We start from the raw sequence: 26106 nt of genomic DNA, 5'->3' as shown, positions 1-26106 counted from the left end.
CCATTACAAATGACTGTATAGTACCTAGGTAAGTTATATACTACGTATATCTCTATTGGAGCAAGCCGCTAGTAACCCCTTCTCCTGTATAAATTACTAAATTTAAAAAGAGAAACTTTCGTTTTTCTTTTTGGGCCACCCTGCCTTGGTGGGATATGGCCGGTTTGTTGAAAAAAAAAAAATATATCTATTACGTTTTAGCCAAGTTTCTTCAAGAACAATGAAAGTTAGGGTCTTTAATGACTGTAGCAGTAGTGCACTGATGTCTTTGTAGTTTACTCAGGAATTTCACACTGCACTTTATTAGAGGGCATTCAACTACTGTACAATGAACACCCTACATTGCAATGGTTCAAGTTTCTCCAAGCCAGGGAATAATAATCCCAGGCTTGGCTGTGCTGTCACCTCTGGTCACCTCACTACCAGTCTCTGTAAATACACCAATAAACCCAAACAGTTATCAGCATCTTGACTGACCTGCAAGATCAATAGCAAATACCAGATGACAGCACCCATAACAAAAAAAAAAAAAAACTACATACCCACCCTGAATTACAGGCACCTCTGCTATTATTCCCTCAAAACCATCTCTTACCTTGCATGATGTACAACACCAGGATGAATGAGCAATAATAATATAATTATAATCGTAACTAAGAGAGCAATTAATATAATTAAACTAAGGACTAAACCTCTAAGGGTCATACAGCTCTACAGGATGTGTAAAGTAGGAATGTGCAAAGGTATGAAGTGAGGGATAGTGGTATTATTACATTCATGGTCCTCTTCAAGGGGGGCTCCTTGGCGTGGTGAAGAGGCTCTTGGTCTGAGGAATTAGCCCTGTCGGTCTTCTTCCTCAGACCGAACCTAATTACCCCCCATTCTCCCCTCCCCTATCCCATCCTCCCCTTTTTCCATTCCTCCTCCTCCTCCTCACCCCTCCCTTTTGCCCTTCCTCTTTTTAGCCTTCGTGATTTCTCCCACAGGCGCGCTAGTTCCTAGGTAGGGGAAAGGACACCGGGGTCCATCCCATTCCGTTGAGGTTTCTTGGCGGTGGCGTAGTTTGCCGTGGAATCTGGATTGCCTAGGGATGTCCCGATCCCTCTCCGGTATCCCGGAGTAGCTTTGGGTGTCTTTTGGGCGACGGGTGTATCTCTGGAAGCCACCTTTCGGATTCCGGGGGTGGTGGCTGAAGGAGGTATGCTTTGTGGCGGATATCCGGCCGCCCTCTCTTTTGTCCACCGAGGTAGCTCGGCAGATGTGAGGTTGCTATCCCAGATTGCTGGTTTACTGGCATGAAGGGTAGGGTATGGCACGGGTTCCATGCTGCATCTGCGCTACTAGCGGTGTCGAGTCCTCTTGGGCGCGGAGGGAGATTTCTGGCCCTTTCATTCCTCCTAGGAACTATCCCTCCCCAGTCCCCCCTTTTTTTTTCTTTTTTTTATTTTTATTTTCTTTTCTTCTTTCTTTTTTTTTCTTAAAAACAAAAAGAAAGAAGTAACCTAACCATGGCAGCCCTAGTCCATGAACCTGGTACCCCCGGGCCCCTTCTTGATACCGCACCCCGTTCTGACCCCGCCTCGTCTTTGGACCACTCTTCAGACATTCCTCATGCCTCTGTACCTATTGCCGGTGCTGTTTCCTCACCCGCTTCAGGTACTGAGGCCTCGACTGACTCCTTCGATTTATCAGACCTTCGCTCTCCTCTGACTATGCTTCCGGCCTCTCCCTCTACGGTGCGGCAATTTTCAAATCGCCGACCCGTTCCACGTCGGACCAACTCTGGTCCCACGCCTAAACGTCAACGACAATTACCTGCTGATGATACTTCTCCACCTTCACCTTCTCGTTCTTCTCAGAAACGATCGACACGTCCTTCACTACCTTTCCACGCTCAGTTTCAGACTGAACAGTGGACTAAATTCTTCACTTTACGACCAACTTCCTCTACTGCCTATCTTTCTGACCATAGTATTGGCAAGGCACTCCTACGCCATGTTGGTAAAGATATTTCTTTTCATGCTCTTAAGAGCGGTACGCGCATCATTACCGTACAGAATGCTACCCAGGCTCGTGAGCTCTCTCGTCTTTCCCATATAGATACTGTTCCTGTCACCCTTGAAAAACATCATTCCCTCAATTCTTGTAGTGGTACCGTTATTCTGCCCCATACCATAGTTCAACAAAATTTCCAGACATGTGGCACCGACATTCTAGAACAGCTGGAACTCCAAGATCTCCCAATCCTCAAGGTAGACACTTACGTTCTTCCTGCCCGTGGGCGGAGACGATACCCTAGCAATGTGGCTCGTTTAACTTTTGACAGCCGAGAACTCCCATCCTCCGTTTATATAGCAGGACATCGGTTACAAGTTCGAAAGGTGATCCCTACACCACAACAGTGTAGAAATTGCTGGCGATTTGGCCATCCAGCGAAATATTGCAGATCTATCGCCGAATGCCCAGTCTGTGGTGCCGATGACCATTCTAATACGTCTTGCAATCGATCTCCCTCTTGCCTTAACTGTCATGAGGCTCACCCTTCGTACTCTCGCCGTTGTCAGGTCTATTTAAACGAGCGGGAAATCCGTTACCTCAAAGAGACAGAAGGTCTCCCTTATGCCATGGCAGTTTCTCATCTCCGCCTCCAAGGGAGACTCCCACGTGTTTCTTATTCCCGTGTTTCAAAACGTCCCCCCACTTCTGGTATCCCATCTTCTACACCCACCTCTGTGGTTACCTCTCCCATAATCACTCCTGTATCTAATCCTTTTGCTGTCCTCGGCTCAGACGTCCCTACTTCAACGCCTCAGTCTAATCTCGCTTCTTCGAGTTCTCTCTTACAAGCCTCAGTATCGACGAGACCTCGTACGACACCTCTTCCCAATCGTCCCTCTACTTCTCAAAAGTCAAAAAAAGGTCCGGTAACACCTCCTACCCATCTTCCACCTCCTCATTTTACCCTCCCTGTCTCTGTCCCTAGTTCTTCCCCTCTCACTGGCTCAGTTACAAGTGCAGAGGTTCACCCTCCTCCTCGTAACGTACCTTCCTCCCCTGTTCCCTCCCAAGTTTCTTCCTCTTCTGCCACCTCCCAGGTTCCTGTCTCTTCTGTCCCCTGCCACGCTTCTCCAGTTCCCTCCACCCTTTCGCCCCCCCCTACCTTGGTACAGTCCAATACAGTTCCAATCTTTACTCATCCTCCCCCTACCATTCCCAATATTGTCTCCCATACGACATCTCTGAATTCCGAAACACTTGAAGCAATCTCTGAATATATTGCAGAGACCAAACCATCAATGGACACTGATCCACCTTCCGCTCTTTCTCTCTCCTCTGCTCCATCTGCGCAACTCCTTTCTTCACAGCGCACCTTTCCTTCGCTGCTTGAACATTTTCCACTGCCTCCGCATGTGGACTTTTCTAACCCTTCTAGTCCGTAGGAACCCTTACCTGCGGATTTCAAGTATCTTTATCATTGCCAATCATGGCCTTTTTACAGTGGAATATACGCGGCCTCAGGGGTAATCGGGGTGAGCTTCAGATGTTACTCTCCCAGTTTGCCCCTGTTGGTGTTTGCTTACAGGAACCAAAATTACACTCTGCTGTTATTTCTCACATCTCAGGCTATAATTTATTGTATTCTTCAGATCCTTTTCCTGATGGGACCTTTAATGAAAGTGCCCTTCTTCTCCGCACTAATATTCCGTACCATCAGCTATTTATTCATACTTCGCTGCATTACACAGCAGCCCGTATCCACTTACATAGGTGGTATACGCTCTGTTCTTTATATCTCTCTCCTTCTCGGGCATTATCTATTCCGGATTTTGCCTTCCTTGTTTCGTCATTACCGCCACCGATTCTGTTACTTGGTGATTTTAATGCCCACCATTTCCTCTGGGGAGGGTCTCACTGTGATTCCCGTGGAATTCAGTTAGAGGCTTTTCTTGCCACCCACCCCCTCCATGTTTTAAATACAGGTACTCACACCCATTTTGATCCTCGGACTCATACTCTCTCTTGCATCGATCTCTCAGTTTGCTCTTCCTCCGCCGCATTAGACTTTACTTGGTCTGTTCTCCCGGACTTACATGACAGTGATCATTTCCCAATCATTCTTACTTCCCCTTCATATTCGCCACCTCTTCGCACCCCACGCTGGCAATTTAATCGGGCAAATTGGAACCTTTACTCACACCTGACTGTTTTTAAAGAGGTTCCTTCTTCGTCCTCCATCGATGAGCTTTTACACCTCTTCTCGTCCTCCGTTTTCACCGCAGCTTCTCATTCTATACCCCAAACTTCGGGCAGGCATTCTCAGAAATGCGTGCCTTGGTGGTCTCCTGCTTGTGCTCGTGCAGTACGTTTGAAACGCGCTGCATGGGGCAGGTACCGGTACAATAGAACCACAGAGCGACTCCTTGATTTTAAACAGAAGCGTGCGATCGCTCGCCGTGTCATCCGTGACGCTAAACGCACTTGCTGGCGAGATTATGTCTCCACCATCACCTCTGCTTCCTCTATGAGTGCAGTCTGGAAAAAAGTACGAAAACTGAGTGGTAAATATTCTCCTGACCCGGCTCCTGTTCTGCGGGTTGCCGGTGTTGATATAGCAAACCCACTAGATGTTGCCAATGAAATTGGCAATCATCTGGTCCGTATTTCTCAGGGACTCCATCTATGCCCCTCATTTCTTTCCTCAAAGTCTGCCAGAGAGTTAGCACCCTTGGACTTTTCTTCTCTCAGAGAAGAACAGTATAATGTGCCTTTTACACTTCAAGAACTGGAGGCAACACTCTCAGCTTGTCGATCATCGGCAGCTGGGCCCGACGACATTCATATTCGTATGCTACAACATTTACATCAGTCAGCCCATGCAGTCCTATTACGCCTTTACAATCTTATTTGGTCACAAGGAGTTCTTCCACAGCTGTGGAAATCCGCCATTGTTCTCCCTTTCCGCAAACCAGGCACTACGGGACATGAAACCTCCCACTATCGTCCCATTGCTCTTACCAGTGCAGTTTGCAAAGTAATGGAACGTCTAGTAAATAGACGTTTAGTGTGGTATTTAGAGACACACAACAGTCTCTCCACTCGTCAATATGGCTTTCGTAAGGGACGTTCTACCATAGACCCCTTACTGCGCTTGGATACGTATGTTCGTAATGCCTTTGCGAATAACCACTCAGTTATTGCCATATTTTTTGACCTTGAGAAGGCATATGACACAACTTGGAGGTATAATATTTTAGCCCAAGCCCACTCCTTAGGCCTTCGAGGCAATCTACCATCCTTCCTTAAGAACTTTTTAACTGACAGGCATTTCCGTGTTCGGGTTAATAATGTGCTCTCCCCGGACTTTGTCCAAGCTGAAGGTGTCCCCCAGGGATGTGTTCTGAGCACAACACTTTTTCTCCTTGCTATTAATGATTTGGCCTCTAGTCTTCCATCAAATATTTGGTCATCACTCTATGTTGATGACTTCGCTATTGCCTGTGCAGGCGCTGACTGTCACCTCCTTACAGTTTCTCTCCAGCATGCAGTCGACCGTGTTTCCAATTGGGCCACCACACATGGGTTTAAATTTTCCAGCACTAAAACCCACCAAATCACTTTCACTAGACGCTCTGTCATCTCTGATCATCCTTTGTACCTCTATGGCTCACGTATCCCTGAACGTGATACAGTCAAGTTTCTGGGCCTCCTCTTTGATCGTAGGTTATCCTGGAAACCTCACATTACCTCTCTGAAGGCAACTTGTCACAGCCGGCTGAACCTTCTTAAAACCCTTGCTCATCTTTCGTGGGGAGCTGATCGTCGAACCCTCCTTCACCTACATTCCACCCTTATTTTATCGAAACTTGATTATGGTGACCAGATCTATTCAGCGGCATCTCCTGCTACTCTCTCTAGCCTTAACCCCATTCATCACCAAGGATTACGTTTATGCCTTGGTGCTTTTCGCTCTTCCCCTGTCGAAAGCCTCTATGCAGAAGCGAACGTTCCATCCTTATCCGATCGCCGTGATGCCCATTGCCTGCGCTACTATGTACGCTCTCATGATCTCCGCAATCCTTCCATTTATAGAATGGTCACTGATATTAGTAGACATTCTTTATTTGTTCGCCGCCCCTGCTTACTCCGTCCCTTCTCTCTTCGCCTTCATTCGCTCTTGTCTTCTCTTCAACTACCACCTTTCTATGTACATGTAGCATCTCACTTTTCCCTACCCCCCTGGGAAGTTCCAGCTGTTCGAGTCTGTTCTTTCTCCCTCCCTTGCTCGAAAGCCCAACTGTCTACGGTCGCTTCCCGCTCTCTTTTTCTTGACCACTTTCACTCTCATTCTCATGCCATTGCTGTGTACACAGATGGCTCTAAGTCTTCTGACGGCGTAGGATTCGCAGCAGTGTTTCCGGACAGCGTCGTACAAGGGCATTTACTATCTTCAGCTAGTATTTTTACTGCTGAATTATATGCCATCCTTACAGCACTTATCCGTATTGCATCTATGCCTGTGTCATCATTTGTGGTTGTCTCAGACTCCCTTAGTGCTTTACAGGCTATACAAAAATTTGATACACCTCACCCCTTAGTCCTCCGTATCCAACTTTGGCTACGCCGCATCTTTACTAAGCATAAAGATATTGTTTTTTGTTGGGTCCCTGGTCATGTTGACGTACAGGGCAATGAACAGGCAGACACTGCTGCGCGGTCAGCAGTACATGACCTACCAGTTTCTTATAGAGGTATTCCATGTACGGACTATTTTGCTGTAATATCTTCCCACCTTCACACCCGTTGGCAACAACGTTGGTCTACTATGCTCGGCAACAAACTTCAGTCTATTAAACCGAGTATAGGTTACTGGCCGTCTTCTTATCACCAGTGTCGAGGTTGGGAGACTACTCTCTCCCGTCTTCGCATTGGCCATACTCGTCTTACTCATGGATATCTCATGGAGAGGCGTCTTGCTCCTCTCTGTGAGAATTGCCAAGCTCCATTATCAGTCAGCCACATTCTGTTGGACTGCCCACTTTATCAACGAGCACGCAGAATTTACCTCTGTCGTCGTCTTCGCCCCGCTGCTCTCTCTTTACCTTCCCTTCTCGCTGATGGACCCACCTTTCATCCGGACTCTCTCATTGACTTTTTGACAACGACTGACTTACTTCACAAATTCTGATACTTTCAGCCCTTTCTACTTGTATCTCTTGCTACCCTCTACCCCCGTACTATCCCCTGCCCCGCTGTTTTCTGTAACCTGCTGATCATCCCCCCTCCCTTCTGCCATCCAATTCCCTTGCTTCCTTCCCTACCCTGCAGCGCTGTATAGCCCTTGTGGCTTAGCGCTTCTTTTTGATTATAATAATAATACATTCATGGTGGGAGTGTTAAACCCACAGGGGTTATACAGTGCCTGGGGAAATGGAAGTCATTCAAACTCTATTCACGGAACTGGAGCACAGGTCCAATTCCTTAGACCAAGCTGGGAGGAATAATGGTGTATGCCCTCAAAACTGCATGGGACAAACCCTAACCCTCCCTCCCTCCTGTCTAGGACCTAATTTCAATGGGAAATAGTCCCCCTCCTTTTTATATACCCTAACCTAAGCCTCACACTCTGCATAAATACTCTTCAGTTACCTACCTCCTATTCCATACATTTGCAATATCTGGCACTTGGCTCCCCTATAATCCCTGTCATATATCTTCTGTAAATCATTAAATGCAACAAACAGCTCTTTCCCTTTAAGTAATGCTTACTTATGTGCTTCAATGTAAACACTTGAAATAATGCTAAACCATTCACACATTCTTGCTTAAGAATGCAAACAAGACCTTGCTTCACTTAATGGTTACACCAACATGTATTTTTTTGCTGTTGTATGAAAGTGTTCTTTAAGAATATTAAAAACTTGAAGTTGGCTGAAAAGTTTCAGGAAAATTACCCATAAACCATTCTACTGAAGGACAAACTGGTCCCAGAGGAATTAAGAAAAAACATTAAAAAAAGATAGACTGTATATGTATGAATATAATTGCATAACAACCCAATGCCCTGGCAGGGACATGAACCCCATTTTGGCATCACACCAGGTGAGTAACGTTCCTATGAGCTACTACACTACAAAAGCAGTGAAGTGTATATTCAGATTCATTGAACCCCTTGCAAGAGTGCATTCATCTCTCATTCAATGTTATTTCGTCACTTTCCAGGTTTTTAGGCAACCAGGTGTACTACACAATTAAGCAAACACAACTGGTTCCCAAACTGCACATAAAAGTTTGACAACCCTAAATATTTGTCAAGTTGGGCTGTAAACCCCAGCCCAGCACCACACTAGGCATGTATTGTTCTTTGAGCCATCACACTACAAGAGAGGAGAATACATTTTAACTGATTCAACTCTGCCAGAGTACATTCAAGCCAGATTCATAGATATTTCATTTCATCCTATGATTTTAAGCAACCAGATACTACAATGTATTATAATAAAACTTGACTGGGAGGTGATGAAATACATGAGAATCTGGCCTGCATATACTACAGCAGTGAAGCAACTGTCTACTACTTGCATATTGGTATTTGGTATTGCCTGGTTAAATGTTAGAATAGAAAGGAAGGTTCATGTAGCTTAAAAACAAGGTAGACAAATACTTGACAAGCATACTGCATACTTGATAGGCCTACTGCTGTTTCTCTATTCTCACGCTGTTTCATCAAGAGGTTAGAATTGTAAATTATTGATGTGCATCTTGGGAACTAATCACATTTTCTTAATGAATATAATGCATATGAACAATAGTCCCTCTATATGTAGAATCAAGTTTGACTAAGGGTAAGGCCAAATATCACTTATACATATGAGTATTCGCCTCTGCTTTGCAATATGTATGTGAAGTTTATGTAGTTGCAGCACTGAGGTGCAAATTTCTCAGCACTTGGAATATACTAGACTTCACAATAAGCAATTTTGTAGATATTCTCAAACCTTTGATATAAAACATTAATTTAAGCAAAAACAAAAACAGTTACAGTACACTCAAGTTTAAACAAGCTTTTATGTCAAAATTTCTGGTCTATGGGCCTCAGATACAGTTTTTAGCCAAAATGGGAGAAGCAAATTTCTTGTGAATAATATCTGTAAACTTACATATGATGACTTTAACCTAGTCATGCAAAAATGAACTTGACTAGATGTACTCGTGAATGCCGAGTCATTTAGTTTTCTTCAAAATTAAACATTACCATCATAAATATAAAAATAAATAGAATTTGAGCATAGTGATAACACTGAACTTAAAGATTTAAATAACTAAAAGTGTGACATAATTCATATTATGAATTAATGACCAAATAAAGTCTGCTAATATAGTAAATTGTACTGAAGGCAAGTTACTAAATGTTATGCTTTTGGCATACACACTACATACAAGTTGTACTTAAGGCATGTCAACAAATGGTTGTACTTCTTGTGTGTCAGGTCATAAAGCTGCTGGCTTTACATATTAATACACATTAATAAATGGTCAGACTTTTGACCTACCAGTTAAGTGGTGTATTCTGGATATTGTAGCATACATCATCACATGTCAGACATGCTGGCTATGGTGAAACTTGAATGACAATATTTCAAGTTCACACATGAACCTACAGTAAAGGGTATGTTAGCTAGAGATAAAGACTTCCAGATCTTATTCAAAATAATATATCTTTTAACAATGATTATCATGCTTCTAAAACTGGTTTAATGCAGAGTAATGAATGGTTAGAAAGACACGTAAGCAAACACTATGACATATTTATTAGAAAACGTTTTGGTCCTGGGACCTTGATCAAGGTCCCAGGACCGAAACATTTTGTAATAAATATGTCATAGTGTTTGCTTACGTGTCTTTCTACACCAATTTGTCGGTATTTATTACCAAGGTTTATACCAGAGTAATGAATATACTAAGAAGTGGAAATAAATAGCAGTAAATTATGTCTAATTGCAGGATTATCATATATACAAATATAAATTTACTATACAATATTATAATAATAAAAAATTGAACCCTCTCACAACTGAGTCTTCAAAATTCTGAAGGCAATAACAGATCATCCCAGCCCTAGAAAATGTTGTTCCAGTAATATAAAATTCACAAAAATTTTCCAATACATGTACTCTAGTTCCTATTTTGGTTACATTACTCATCCTTAGGTAATACAGTATTTACAATTTCAGTTTGTACTTAATTCATAATTAGAATGAGGCCAAATTGCTGTTTAAAAAACTTATAAGGGAAGACATTAAAAAATACTATATATGACATGACATACAATGTTAAACATTTAACACAAACTATTTTACTAATTATCTGAAATTTTGTAAATGTTCATCAATATTAAATTTCATGCACTGTACAAAAAAATATTAAATAAATTTAATATTTCAAGATGTTATTTTTATATCAATTTTAAGTGCATTAATGTCAATGGTTTTAGCAATTAGATCTAAAACAAGGCATTGGGGATATGCTTTCAAGGAGAAAACTAATTAAAGCAAAACCAACATAATCTTAAATGTATGTTTACTGTTACTCAAGAGGAGCATCATTATTTACAGACGGAAAGAACTCCAAAGCATCCAGCTCCTCCATTGTACCCTGGGCCCCTGCAACTGTCCCCTCTCTCTGAGACTCTGATGTTACATTAATTTTGAGCCCCACTTTCTCAATAGCTATGGGATTCTCTAAAGCAAGTTGCAAATGCTCATGAATAATGTGATGGTATAAAGTAGCACGTACACTGTATTCTTCTACACAAAACACACATCTGATTCCTTTTCCATCAGAGTGATGCATTTTGATGTGCTTCTGAAGAGCTGCTGCTGACTGAAAGTCTTCCCCACCACACTTGGCACATACATGATGTTTTACATGAGTACTAATTGTATGCTGTTCAAGACTACCCTCATTCTTAAAAGTTTTACCACATTCAGGTATGGCACATTTATAACTGAGACTGGACTGATCTTGTTCTTCTAATTTACAAACAGGTATTTCTCCAATGCTTATTCCTGATGGATTTTTCCCATTATGCGCACTTTGAAATGAATTTTCATCAGGCACTTCTCCAAGTGCAGGTGCAGGAATAACAGAGTAATGTATTTCATTATCAACATTTTCACCTTCCTCTCCTACTCTTATAAAAATATTATGATAAATAAAGTGCTCCTGGCAATCACTTAATTTGACAAATGATTTTGAGCACAAAGCACACTGTATAGTGTTGTTTTGTCCTGGGATTGCAAGATCTGCGAGATGGAGCTCTGATGGGATGAAGGAAGAAGTATCAGGAGTGGCTTCAGGATCTCTATCTAAATGTTGCCCTAACATATTTAGTGAATGTGTTGTAATAACCCTTACATCACTATCAAAGATACTAATTTCAAAATCAGAATCCTCCACAGTTTCTGCATTAGGTGTACGAACATTTCTGGGTTGAGTCATTACCACATTGGGATTCACAGAAATAGAATCCTCAGCATCCTCATCAACAGTTCCCTCACCAGCACCCATCATGGTAACACCAGAAGCTTGTAACTGATTTAACACACTTTCATCCAGTGTCATAGGTTGAATGTTGAGTAAAGCTGAAGGATCAATAGTTCCCAGATTAAGCCCTGGTAGCTGCAATACAGTCCCTTCAGTCATCATTACAACAGAATTAAGGCTTTCCTCGTTTGGCATTTCCATCACAGCTTCATCTGCATTGTTTCCACTTTCTAATGGTTCCTCTTTAGTCGTGGTAAATCTTGTAGTTTTTCCTGACATAGCCTGAGACGTACAGTGTTTAACAACATGAGCCTTTCGATGACCAGAGGTTCTAAACTTCATCCCACACTGGTTACATTTAAACGGTTTATCCCCAGTATGAAGTCTCATATGTATACTTAGACTCCCTTTAGTTGCAAACATAGTATTGCATACATGGCACATGAAATCCTTTTTTCCAGAATGAGTTTTCATATGCACATCCAATGTAGACTTAACAGCAAATGACTTCCCACACTGAACACATGAAAATGGCCGCTCTCCTGTGTGGGTTCTAATGTGTCGTACTAAATCCGACGGTTTCTTGAAGCTTTTACCACAGGTTTTACATTGATGAGCATGTTTCTGTGAATCATTCTGAAAAAAATAAAATTACTAAAAATAGTGTAAGGAATATCTCTGTGAATTCCATATACATTAACTGAGGGCTATTTCATAAAAATAATAATTAGGTTCAATTTATATAAGCTAATAATTATTTGAAATAACTAAAATAAGGACACTGTATAAAAATAATCCTACAAGCATTAAACTACTAAGCCAAATCAAGATTCAAAAGTTTAGAACATGTAAATCTTCCAAACATTTACTTGAATATTACAGTTATAGTATGTCAGTGAAATGTGAATGTGCAGTAAAATAAAGATCCTCAAAATTTCAGTTTGCAATAAAAAAAATGACCGATAAAAATATATACCTTCATTAACCCTTAAACTGTCCAAACTGATCGACGTTCAAATCCGTAGTGCTCCAAAAGTAGATCTATGTTTTTTTTTACATATTTTCAAATATAACAAAAAAACATGTAAATAAAAGTTTTTTACACATTTTCAAATGTAAAAAAAAAAAAGGAGATCTACATTTTTTACATACTTTCAAATGTTAAAAAAACGTAGATCTACATTTGGGCAGTTTAAGGGTTAATATCAGAATGAATAACTAAGATATTAATTAAAACAGCAGAAAAGATATATAGCATGTACACTCGTACACAAATTTTTACGTACAGTAGTCCCCCAATACATATCTGCCTGTGATACGTTCCAAAACCTACCATGGATGCCTGAAACCGTGGATAGTAGCAAACCCCATATACAGGTCATTTTTCATTTACATACATACCTTTGATAGAGTTTAATTGATAAGCTACACAATAAGACATTACCAACAGTGAATAATAAAATAAATGGTACATAATTATACTTGTGCTTTCTCTCCTCTCTTGAATGAATGAATGGGATTCTGACATTTTAGCTTAACCCTCAAGGGATGATGGAGCAACAAAAACTATCTTGTACACACACACACACACACACACACACACACACACACACACACACACACACACACACACACACACACACACACACACACACACACACACACACACACACACACACACACACACACACACGCACACACACACACACACACACACACACACAGTTTAAATATATTTTTATATTTATTTCTTAAAGGGGAGATAGCTCTGAATATTTTTGTTTCATTACTTATTGTTCGTTTTAGAGATATTCAAGGAAAACGGAGGCAAGTATATTACTTGGAAAAAATATTTCCTTTTTATTTTTTGAGAGCAACTGACACTATTAATCTGTAAAAGTATATGAAGAGAGTGTTGTTCTACAGTTTTGCAATTTCCCCTAGTCATAAAAGCAGATTCTCTAGTGGTAGTGGACCAGAGAGAGAAAGCATAACATTACAGTCATTGCAATATTATAATCATCAGCCATCAGCATACACTCACAGCTACCACACCTTACTATTATGTCAATTTTATAGCTGTTTGTATTAGGTTTTTATGATATGTAGCATATTTTTTTTTTTCAACAAGTCGGCCATCTCCCACCAAGGCAGGGTGACCCAAAAAGAAAGAAAATCCCCAAAAAGAAAATGCTTTCATCATCATTCAACATTTTCACCACACTCACACATAATCACTGTTTTTGCAGAGGTGCCCAGAATACAACAATTTAGAAGTATTTTTTTTTTCAACAAGTCGGCTGTCTCCCACCGAGGCAGGGTGACCCAAAAAAGAAAGAAAATCCCCAAAAAGAAAATGCTTTCATCATCATTCAACATTTTCACCACACTCACACATTATCACTGTTTTTGCAGAGGTGCTCAGAATACAACAGTTTAGAAGCATATACGTATAAAGATACACAACATATCCCTCCAAACTGCCAATATCCCAAACCCCTCCTTTAAAGTGCAGGCATTGTACTTCCCATTTCCAGGACTCAAGTCCGACTATATGAAAATAACCGGTTTCCCTGAATCCCTTCACTAAATATTACCCTGCTCACACTCCAACAGATCGTCAGGTCCCAAGTACCATTCGTCTCCATTCACTCCTATCCAACACGCTCACGCACGCTTGCTGGAAGTCCAAGCCCCTCACCCACAAAACCTCCTTTACCCACTCTCTCCAACCCTTTCGAGGACGACCCCTACCTTGCCTTCCTTCCCCTATAGATTTATATGCTTTCCATGTCATTCTACTTTGATCCATTCTCTCTAAATGACCAAACCACCTAAACAACCCCTCTTCTGCCCTCTGACTAATACTTTTATTAACTCCACACCTTTTCCTAATTTCCACACTCAGAATTTTCTGCATAATATTTACACCACACATTGCCCTTAGACAGGACATCTCCACTGCCTCCAACCACCTCCTGGCTGCTGCATTCACAACCCAAGCTTCACACCCATATAAGAGTGTTGGTACTACTATACTTTCATACATTCCCTTCTTTGCCTTCATAGATAACAATTTTTGACTTCACGTATACCTCAACGCACCACTCACCTTTTTTCCCCTCATCAATCCTATGACTAACCTCATCCTTCATAAATCCATCTGCCGACGCGTCAACTCCCAAGTATCTGAAAACCTTCACTTCCATACTCCTCCTCCCCAATTTGATATCCAATTTTTCTTTATCTAAATCATTTGATACCCTCATCACCTTACTCTTTTCTGTGTTCACTTTCAACTTTCTACCTTTACACACTGTGAAGGCTTACTCAGCCCTGTAACAACTTCAGACAGTATTACCAAGGCTGGCTCCTCTTCAGGAAAATTAATGAATAGAAAAAGAAATAATAACAGACAAACATAAACACTTTATTATATAGAAAAGATAAAATATAAAACACTTAAATATGAAATATTAATCCTACATTAAAGAAAATGAAAAATGAAAAATATAAATGATAACTGAATTCAACGCTAATATAAAACTTGGGTGTCTGGTGTTGGTGACACTGCTTGATGAAATCGTAGCCGTTGCCAATGATGGGGGGGGGTCGCAGGTGTTGGTTACAACCCACTGGCTAGTTCTTCATAGTATAGCCTTGAGTATTCTATCCCGATGACAGGAAAGCAGATTCTTTACCGCTGTAATGATGAGGGGTTACGTCCTGCAATTTCATACAGGTGTACAGGTAATTAAATCCAAAAAGGGGAAGTCTCAGGACGTTAGTCCATCTCCATCAGTTCTACTCGTTGATTGGCAGGTGACCCTCTGTCATCCAAGCTGGAAAGATAGACAGGTTACCCACTGCTTAAGAAATCACTCTCCATGATAAGTACAATACCTAAAAGATGTGGTGATTATTACAACAGTCAACTTAGAGCAAAACTGAAAGGACTAAGTTTATTATTGGTCAAAAGTGAAGCTTTCAACCAATAAATCCACTAGAATACAAGGCAGGAATTTACTTACAGTAGTGCTGGGAGCTGTGAGTCTAGTGATTACTGTTTGGACTGGAGCCCCACATGTCACTTTTTTTTTTGGGGGGGGGGGGGAAGAAGGAGGGGAAGGGATAGCGGGAGCTAGACTGACCCTACCTTAACAAGCAGCCGGCAGTCAAACTATCACTTTTGGGGACGGGGAAAAAAGGCGGGAATAGCGGGAGCTTGACTTACCCTACTTTATCAAGTAGCCGGCAATGAAACTATTGTTACTATATACTCCCTCGCTACCCCTATCTATTGAACTTTTCCCTCACACACACACTCCCAAACTCATCCACTAACCTTTGCAATTTTTCTTTAGAATCTACCATAATCACAGTATCATCAACAAAAAGCAATTGTGTCAATTCCCATTTTGTATTTGATTCCCCATAATTTAATCCCACCCCTCTCCCGAACACCCTAGCATTTACTTCTTTTACAACCCCATCTATAAATATATTAAACAACCATGGTGACATTACACATCTCTGTCTAAGACCTACTTTTACTGGGAAGTAGTCTCCCTCTCTTCTACACACCCTAACCTGAGCCTCACTATCCTCATAAAAACTCTTTACAGCATTTAGTAACTTACCACCTATTCCATATACTTGCAACATCTGCCACATTGCTCCTCTATCCACTCTATCATATGCCTTTTCTAAATCCATAAATGCAATAAAAACTTCCCCACCTTTATCTAAATACTGTTCACATATATGCTTCAATGTAAACACTTGATCTACACATCCCCTACCCACTCTAAAACCTTGCTCATCCACAATCCTACATTCTGTCTTACCTCTAATTCTTTCAATTACATAACCCTACCGTACACTTTTCCTGGTATACTCAGTAAACTTATTCCTCTATAATTTTTACAATCTCTTTCGTCCCCTTTCCCTTTACATAAAGGGACTCTACAAGCTCTCTTCCAATCCCTAGGTACCTTCCACTCTTTCGTACATTTATTAAATAAAAGCACCAACCCCTCCAACACTATATCCCCCCTGCTTTTAACATTTCTGTCATGATCCCATCAGTTCCAGCTGCTTTACCCCCTTTCATTCTACGTAATGCCTCACATACCTCCCCGACACTTACATTCTGCTCTTCTTCACTCCTAAAAGATGGTATACCTCCCTGGCCAGTGCATGAAATTACCGCCTCCCTTTCTTCCTTAACATTTAAAAGTTCCTCAAAATATCCTCGCCATCTACCTAATACCTCCCTCTCCCCATCTACTAACTCCCCTACTCTGTTTTTAACTGACAAATCCATACTTTCCCTAGGCTTTCTTAACTTGTTTAACTCACTCCAAAATTTTTTCTTATTTTCATTAAAATTTCTTGACAGTGCCTCTCCCACTCTATCATCTGCTCTCCTTTTGCACTCTCTCACCACTCTCTTCACTTTTCTTTTACTCTCCACATACTCTGTTCTTCTTATAACACATCTGCTTTGTAAAAACCTCTCATAAGCTAACTTTTTCTCTTTTATCACACCCTTTACTTCATCATTCCACCAATCACTCCTCTTTCCTCCTGCCTCCACCCTCCTATAACCACAAACTTCTGCCCCACATTCTAATACTGCATCTTTAAAACTATTCCAACCCTCTTTAACCCCCCACTACTCATCTTTGCACTAGCCCACCTTTCTGCCAATAGTCGCTTATATCTCACCCGAACTTCCTCCTCCCTTAGTTTATACACTTTCACCTCCCTCTTACTTGTTGTTGCCACCTTCCTCTTTTCCCATCTACCTCTTACTCTAACTGTAGCTACAACTAAATAACAAACTACTTTCATTATGTGCTACATCATACCTTGTATATTTATCCTCTTTTTCATAAAATATGTATTACTTATTACCAAATCTCTTTCTACACATAGCTCAATTAAAGGCTCCCTATTTACATTTACCCCTGGCACCCCAAATTTACCTACTACTCCATCCACAACATTTTTACCCACTTTAGCATTGAAATCCCCAACCACCATTACTCTCACACTTGATTCAAAACTCCCCGTGCATTCACTCAACATTTCCCAAAATCTCTCTCTCCTCTACACTTCTCTTTTCTCCAGGTGCAGACACGCTTACTATAACCCACTTTTCACACCCAATCTTTATTTTACTCCACATAATCCTTGAATTAACCCTTTGAGGGTCGACAGGCCCTCTCCGAAACTCGTTCTCAGGGTCGGCCAAATTTAAAAAAAAAAAAAAATTATTTTCTCTTATGAAAAGATAGAGAATCTTTTCCCGATCATAAAGACACCAAAAGTTTGAAATTTGATAGAAAACTTACGGAATTATGCTCTCGCAAAGTTAGTGGTCTCGGCGATGTTTACGCATCGGCGATTTTGCCCACTTTGAGCCCCATTTTCGGCCAATTTCACTGTACTAGTCGACAAAAAACATGAATATTTCGCTAGAACTCCATTTTTTCTATCGAATGGGTGCAAGAAACCACCCATTTATGAAATTCAACTATCCAGTACAGTGGTCAGAATTTAGCAATTTTGCCAATTTCACACAAATTTCAAAAGATGCCAATTTCCGAATAGGGTCCAGAATAAACAAGAAAGACATTCCTGGCACTAAAATGACATTTCCTCTAGTCATTAGTCACGTCTCAAGGCCCCTCTTATATTCTTTTGCTTTCCACTTTGAATTTTTATTCTCACAAAAAATATAAGATTTACTGTTATGCAGACTACTGCATTAGTGTAAAAAATGGTATAAATATTATTGGTGCACTTGTGAAAGAATATTAGACTCACCAGTTGACGTGTATTGCACGCTTGGCACGATTTGTTTACTTTTGAAATTTGGTAAAAATCGAACATTTCTGCTACTTTGAGCTCAATTTCAAGGCACCTTTCTTTGTAAAACCAGTCAAAATCATCTCAATTTCTGTAATATGTCTTCCATTCTATAAAATGAGACCAAGAAAACTAGAATACAACAATAAATACCATACGAAAATACACTGCAAAGTCGCTGATTTATTCCAAAAAAATGGTCAAAGTTTTTTTTTTCTCATTATGCACTGTGTGCTGCAGGATTTTTTTTAGACTGTGCACACTGACCACATAGACCCATTCTTTCATATGAAGGCCTACCAGCTTTCTCCCACTAGATTTGAGGCCGCTAGAATTTATGCATACTAGTACGTCAAAAACCCCTACGCGTAAGACGTACTAGTACGACCAAAACCCTCAAAGGGTTAATACATTTATAGTCCCTCTTTTCCTGTCATAGCTTATCCTTCAACATTATTGCTACTCCTTCTTTAGCTCGAACTCTATTTGAAACCCCTGACCTAATCCCATTTATTCCTCTCCATTGAAACTCTCCCACCCCCTTCAGCTTTTTTTCACTTAAAGCCAGGACATCCAGCTTCTTCTCATTCATAACATCCACAATCATCTCTTTCTTATCATTTGCACAACATCCACGCACATTCAGACTTCCCACTTTGACAATTTTCTTCTTATTCTTTTCAGTAATCTTTACAGGAAAAGGGGTTACTAGCCCATTGTTCCCGGCATTTTAGTTGACTTTTACAACACGCATGGCTTACGGAGGAAAGACTCTTATTCCACTTCCCCATGGGTATAAAAGGAAAAGTAATAAGACCAAGAACTATTAAGATAAAATCAAAGAAAACTCAGATGAGTGTGTATAAATAAACGTGTACATGTATGTGTAGTGTGACCTAAGTGTAAGTAGAAGTAGCAAGACATATCTGTAATCTTGCATATTTATGAGACAGACAAAAGACACCAGCAATCCTACCATCATGTAAAACAATTACAGGCTTTCGTTTTACACTCACTTGGTAGGACAGTAATACCTCCCTGGGTGGTTGCTGTCAACCAATCTACTACCTTATATACATATAAAAATACACAATATATCCCTCCAAACTGCCAATATCCCAAACCCCTCCTTTAGAGTGCAGGCATTGTACTTCCCATTTCCAGGACTCAAGTCTGGTTATATAAAAAAAACGGTTTCCCTGAATCCCTTCACTAAATATTACCCTGCTCACACTCCAACAGCTCGTCAGGTCCCAAATACCATTCGTCTCCATTCACTCCTATCTAACACGCTCACGCATGCTTGCTGGAAGTCCAAACCCCTCGCTCACAACACCTCCTTTACCCCCTCCCTCCAACCTTTTCGAGGGCGACCCCTACCCCGCCTTCCTTCCCCTACAGATTTATACGCTCTCCATGTTATTCTACTTTGATCCATTCTCTCTAAATGACCAAACCACCTCAACAAACCCTCTTCAGCCCTCTGACTAAAACTTTTATTAACTCCACACCTTCTCCTAATTTCCACATTCCGAATTTTCTGCATAATATTTACAGCACACATTGCCCTTAGACAGGACATCTCCACTGCCTCCAACTGCCTCCTTGCTGCAGCATTTACAACCCAAACTTCACACCCATATTAGTGTTGGTACTACTATACTTTCATACATTCCCTTCTTTGCCTCCATAGATATTTTTTGCCTCCACATATACCTCAATGCACCACTCACCTTTTTTCCTTCATCAATTCTATGATTAACCTCATCCTTCATAAATCCATCCACTGACACGTCAACTCCCAAATATCTGAAAACATTCACTTCTTCCATACTCCTCCTCCCCAATTTGATATCCAAGTTTTCTTTATCTAAATCATTTAATACCCTCATCACCTTACTCTTTTCTATGTTCACTTTCAACTTTCTACCTTTACACACACTCCCAAATTCATCCACTAACCTTTGCAATTTTTCTTTAGAATCTCCCAGAGCGACATACTTCCTTACGGTACCCCGTGCCCAGTGGCCTGGTGGCTAAAGCTCTTGCTTCATACAGCGAGGGTCTTGGTTTGATTCCCAGTGAGGGTAGAAACATTGGGCATGTTTCTTTACACTGTTTGTCTTTATTCACCCATCAGTAAAATGGGTACCTGGGAGTTAGTCAACTGGTGTGGGTTGTATCCTGGGACAAAACTAATCTAATTCATCCGAAATGCTCTGCATAACAAGCAGCTTTCTATACAGTAGTATGACACTGATGTCAACTATGGCTGTATACCATGCACATGTACTTGTAGTTAATGAAGGTATTGTTGTTGTTATTATTATTATTATTATTTTATTTATTTATTATTATCACACTGGCCGATTCCCACCAAGGCAGGGTGGCCCAAAAAAGAAAAACTTTCACCATCATTCACTCCATCACTGTCTTGCCAGAAGGGTGCTTTACACTACAGTTTTTAAACTGTAACATTAACACCCCTCCTTCAGAGTGCAGGCACTGTACTTCCCATCTCCAGGACTCAAGTCCGGCCTGCAGGTTTCCCTGAACCCCTTCATAAATGTTACTTTGCTCACACTCCAACAGCACGTCAAGTATTAAAAACCATTTGTCTCCATTCACTCCTATCAAACATGCTCACACATGCCTGCTGGAAGTCCAAGCCCCTCGCACACAAAACCTCCTTTACCCCCTCCCTCCAACCTTTCCTAGGCCGACCCCTACCCCGCCTTCCTTCCACTACAGACTGATACACTCTTGAAGTCATTCTGTTTCACTCCATTCTCTCTACATGTCCGAACCACCTCAACAACCCTTCCTCAGCCCTCTGGACAACAGTTTTGGTAATCCCGCACCTCCTCCTAACTTCCAAACTACGAATTTTCTGCATTATATTCACACCACACATTGCCCTCAGACATGACATCTCCACTGCCTCCAGCCTTCTCCTCGCTGTAACATTCATCACCCATGTTTCACACCCATATAAGAGCACTGGTAAAATTATACTCTCATGCATTCCCCTCTTTGCCTCCAAGGACAAAGTTCTTTGTCTGCACAGACTCCTAAGTGCACTGCTCACCCTTTTCCCCTCATCAATTCTATGATTCACCTCATCCTTCATAGACCCATCCGCTGACACGTCCACTCCCAAATATCTGAATACATTCACCTCCTCCATACTCTCTCCCTCCAATCTGATATCCAATCTTTCATCACCCAATCTTTTTGTTATCCTCATAACCTTACTCTTTCCTGTATTCACTATTAATTTTCTTCTTTTGCATACCCTACCAAATTCATCCACCAACCTCTGCAACTTCTCTTCAGAATCTCCCAGGAGCACAGTGTCATCAGCAAAGAGCAACTGTGACAACTCCCACTTTATGTGTGATTCTTTATCTTTTAACTCCATGCTTCTTGCCAAGACCCTCGCATTTACTTCTCTTACAACCCCATCCATAAATATATTAAACAACCACAGTGACATCACACATCCTTGTTTAAGGCCTACTTTTACTGGGAAATAATTTCCCTCTTTCCTACATACTCTAACTTGAGCCTCACTATCCTTGTAAAAACTCTCCACTGCTTTCAGTAACCTACCTCCTACACCATGCACCTGCAACATCTGCCACATTGACCCCCTATCCACCCTGTCATATGCCTTTTCCAAATCCACAAATGCCACAAAGACCTGTTTAGCCTTATCTAAATACTGTTCACTTATGTCATGGCATCTCAAGCACTTATGAGACTGCTCAGCTGAGTCACCTCTCCTTTGCCTGGGATAACCTCCTCCCACTTCATAACTATGCCAAATAGTGATTGTAATACGTATATCAAGTAGTAAGAATAATAATAATAATAATAATAATAATTACTATTATTGTTGGTAGTAGGTTGGTAGACAGCAACCACCCAGGGAGGTACTACTGTCCTGCCAAGCGAGTGTAAAACGAAAGCCTGTAATTGTTTTACATGATGGTAGGATTGCTGGTGTCTTTTTTTTCTGTCTCATATACATACATGCAAGATTTCAGGTACATCTTGCTACTTCTACTTACACTTAGGTCACACTACACATACATGTACAAGCATATATATATACACACTCCTCTGGGTTTTCTTCTATTTTCTTGTAATATAGTTGGTAGAATTACCAACAATATGTAAAGTAAAAGGACACAAGTGCAACTAATGTGACATTTTATTGTGGCAACGTTTCGCTCTCCAGGAGCTTTATCAAGCCATTACAAACAATACATGGACACAGAGGGTATATAAAGGCTCAGAGTGAGGTGCAATACTAGTGAGGTACCATTTCGATGTTCACTAGTGGTAGTAGCAGTGACAAAAGTAAAATACAATATTGTAGAGCAATTAATTCGTACATGAGTAAAAGGATATAAAAGCTATTACTTGAGAGTGAACACTGAAACAAGCTGCCTCTTTCCAGTCTATATTTGTCCAACCTATTTTTATGTTACCCAAGTAATAGCTTTTATATCCTTTTACTCATGTACGAATTAATTGCTCTACAATATTGTATTACTTTTGTCACTACTACTACTCATGCAGGCATGCATGAGCGTGTTTGATAGGAGTGAATGGAGACAAATGGTTTTTAATACTTGACGTGCTGTTGGAGTGTGAGCAAAGTAACATTTATGAAGGGATTCAGGGAAACCGGCAGGCCGGACTTGAGTCCTGGAGATGGGAAGTTCAGTGCCTGCACTCTGAAGGAGGGGTGTTAATGTTGCAGTTTAAAAACTGTAGTGTAAAGCACCCTTCTGGCAAGACAGTGATGGAGTGAATGATGGTGAAAGTTTTTCTTTTTCGGGCCACCCTGCCTTGGTGGGAATCGGCCAGTGTGATAATAATAAAGAAAAAAAATACTACTACTACTACTACTACCACTAGTGAACATCGAAATGGTACCTCACTAGTATTGCACCTCACTCTGAGCCTTTATATACCCTCTGTGTCCATGTATTGTTTGTAATGGCTTGATAAAGCTCCTGGAGAGCGAAACGTTGCCACAATAAAATGTCACATTAGTTGCACTTGTGTCCTTTTACTTTCTATTTTCTTTCTAGTTCTTGTTCTTGTTTATTTCCTCTTACCTCCATGGGGAAGTGGAACAGAATTCTTCCTCCGTAAACCATGCGTGTTGTAAGAGGCGACTAAAATGCCAGGAGCAAAGGGCTAGTAACCCCTTCTCCTGTATATATTACTAAATGTAAAAGGAGAAACTTTCGTTTTTCCTTTTGGGCCAACCTGCCTTGGTGGGATACGGCCAGTGTGTTAAAAGAAAGAAAGAATTACTATTTTCTTTAGAAACATTGTACAAAGATGAGATCAAGACTAAAATGTTACTAGATTGCTGAATTATTTTTTTTTTTGTTAAGCTTAACTCATTTTCTGAATTTTTCCGAATATTTTCGACGTGCTGTTCAAGTGTGAGCAAGGAAACATTTATGAAGGGATTCAGGGATGCTGACAGGCTGGACTTGAGTCCTGGAGATGGGAAGTACAGCGCCTGCACTCTGAAGGAAGGGTGTTAATGTTGCAGTTTTATAACTGTAGTGTAAGCATGCGAATGTTGGTGCAAGTTTTTCTTTTTCAGGCCACCATACCTAGCTGGGAAACAGCTGATGTGCTAATAAAAAAATTATAATAAAATTTTTGATGGTTTTCATACCCACGTGTGGGTACTTACTGGCTTCTCCATTCTTTGTTATTGCTGCAATGATATGATGCTGTGATGATAATACAATGCCTACCATGATGAGATGAAGTGAGGTGATGGTGTAGGTATTGTGACATTGTGTTAGGCTATTGAGAGATGAGTCATGTACCGAGTGTTACTCAGAATGGAGCACAATTTGGAACTGATGAATCATTTATTTCCGGAATTTTCCACTTAATATTTACAGGCCATGGTAAACCGCGGATATTTGAAACCATGGAAATCGAATCTGCGGATACGGGCTTTTTACTGTATTTTCCAAACAGGGATATAAAAAAGTAACAGTGACTTGCTTTACTAAATATATATATATACCATTGTTATTCTCAAAAAATGCCCACTTACCTCTTCTGTTTCATTTCCTTTCAAAAAAGTAACCTGGAGATTATCAACATCTTGGGAGGAATGATGTCGCTTAGCAGCGGGAGTATCACCTTTTGTGTCAGCCTTCTGACTTCCTTCTTCCATACTAATTTGAGATCCTGTTGTCTGCTGAAGAATGGCATCCATTTCTTCAGGAGTCAAAGTTACTTTAACTTTGCCATCTATCCCCACGTCTTCACTCTGTAATTTGTTATTGTGCAAAATAACTGAGTATGAAGTAGTTTGAGCAGTGTTAAAAGATTGTTAAGACATATACAAAGTTGGGGAACAGTTCGGAAAATTGCAGATATGTAATGATGTATAAAAGCAGTAGTATGATAATCTTAGGTAATAAGAGCAATTCAGAACTAAGTGACAGGAATTTGTGTGATCTTTTGACATACATTTCAATATGATGACTAATTTCAAGTCAATGCTTAACTTTACCTATCACCTCTTCAAACTCATGGAATAGGCAGCCAAGGAAGCAGAAAACAATAAACCAAACTAGAAGGAATTTGAACTTTAAATGGAGGCTGGAAGCAACACTTGCCATAAACTGGAAGGTCTCTATTGAGAAAAGAAGAGTACAGCAAGGCAGCCTATAATCCTGCATTTTTTAGATGCTTTAATAGCAGCATTTCCAGAACCACATCAATGTTCACCTCAAGTCCTAAGCAGCCCATGGACTGTGATGACCTTGAAGAGGATAATCCTCAACTGGTATTCATTACCTACCTAATAGTGCTTTGTTGTTTTTAAGATCACTGATGGGCAAAAAAGGAAAGTAAATAAGCAGGAAATGTTGAAGAATTCAGTATGATTCTTACCTTAGTTTTACTTATGGCTTCATTAATGGCATCTATGCTATGGGAGCGTAAATGTCTTTGGAATGTTGATGAAGACTCAAACACAAGTTCACACACAGGACAATGCCATACACTGTAATAAACATAAACAAATGTTAACTTATGCTTAAAGAATAACTAATGGATGGTTTATGAACAAATTCATTAATCTATTTCCCTGTGTACAAAGTCAGCTGTTGCATTTAGAATCACCCTCAAATTATTTAAATATTTACACTCTGCTTACCTCAAATGCTTACACTCTGCTTCAGATGATGAAAATGCAAGGAAATAACAGAAAGAATTTACAAAAGAAATATCAGTGATGGTTTGCTCTTTGATGACAATAAAGATACTATCACCATTTTCTTTAATTAACCCCTTAATTGTTGCATACCAGGAATATACAAAATTTTCTGTGTGGCAAGATATTGAAAAAAAAAAATAATTCTTACAGTTTGAAAGGGTACTGAAGTGATGCAGTTAAAATTCAGCATTGAAGAACTGAAGCCCATCAGAAGAAGCTTTCACAAGTTATTGCAGGTAAACTAATATCTCAATTTCCTTAATAAAAATGGCACCAAAACCAATTTGATCCTTAGACTAAGATGTACCAGCTTTGAAAGCCTAAAGCCTGATAATCAGAAAAGATATTCTCTAGTCATCACACAGAGACCAATATTACAAAAAACTTTGGTACTTCAATTTTGAAGCCAA

The 26106-nt window shown here is 40.4% G+C and overlaps 1 protein-coding gene across 1 annotated transcript in view; it reads right to left on the bottom strand.

The window, feature by feature from the left end:
• Positions 1-8012: 8012 nt before the first annotated feature.
• The window catches only part of LOC128684535 (zinc finger protein 236), a 164861-nt gene continuing 146767 nt past the window's right edge, over positions 8013-26106 (bottom strand). The window contains exons 28-30 of the mRNA XM_053770781.2: positions 25372-25483; positions 24524-24742; positions 8013-12180 (exon numbers count right to left, since the gene is read on the bottom strand). Coding sequence (XP_053626756.1) covers positions 10585-12180; positions 24524-24742; positions 25372-25483 — 1927 coding nt within the window. The 3' untranslated portion in view covers positions 8013-10584. The remainder of the gene's footprint in view (positions 12181-24523; positions 24743-25371; positions 25484-26106) is intronic.

The sequence above is a fragment of the Cherax quadricarinatus genome, chromosome 4 (assembly GCF_038502225.1).
Source record: "Cherax quadricarinatus isolate ZL_2023a chromosome 4, ASM3850222v1, whole genome shotgun sequence".
In the NCBI taxonomy this organism is placed as follows: Eukaryota; Metazoa; Arthropoda; class Malacostraca; order Decapoda; family Parastacidae; genus Cherax; species Cherax quadricarinatus.
The sequence above is the reverse complement of the archived record's forward strand: the minus strand, read 5'-3'. Positions and strand labels throughout refer to the sequence as shown.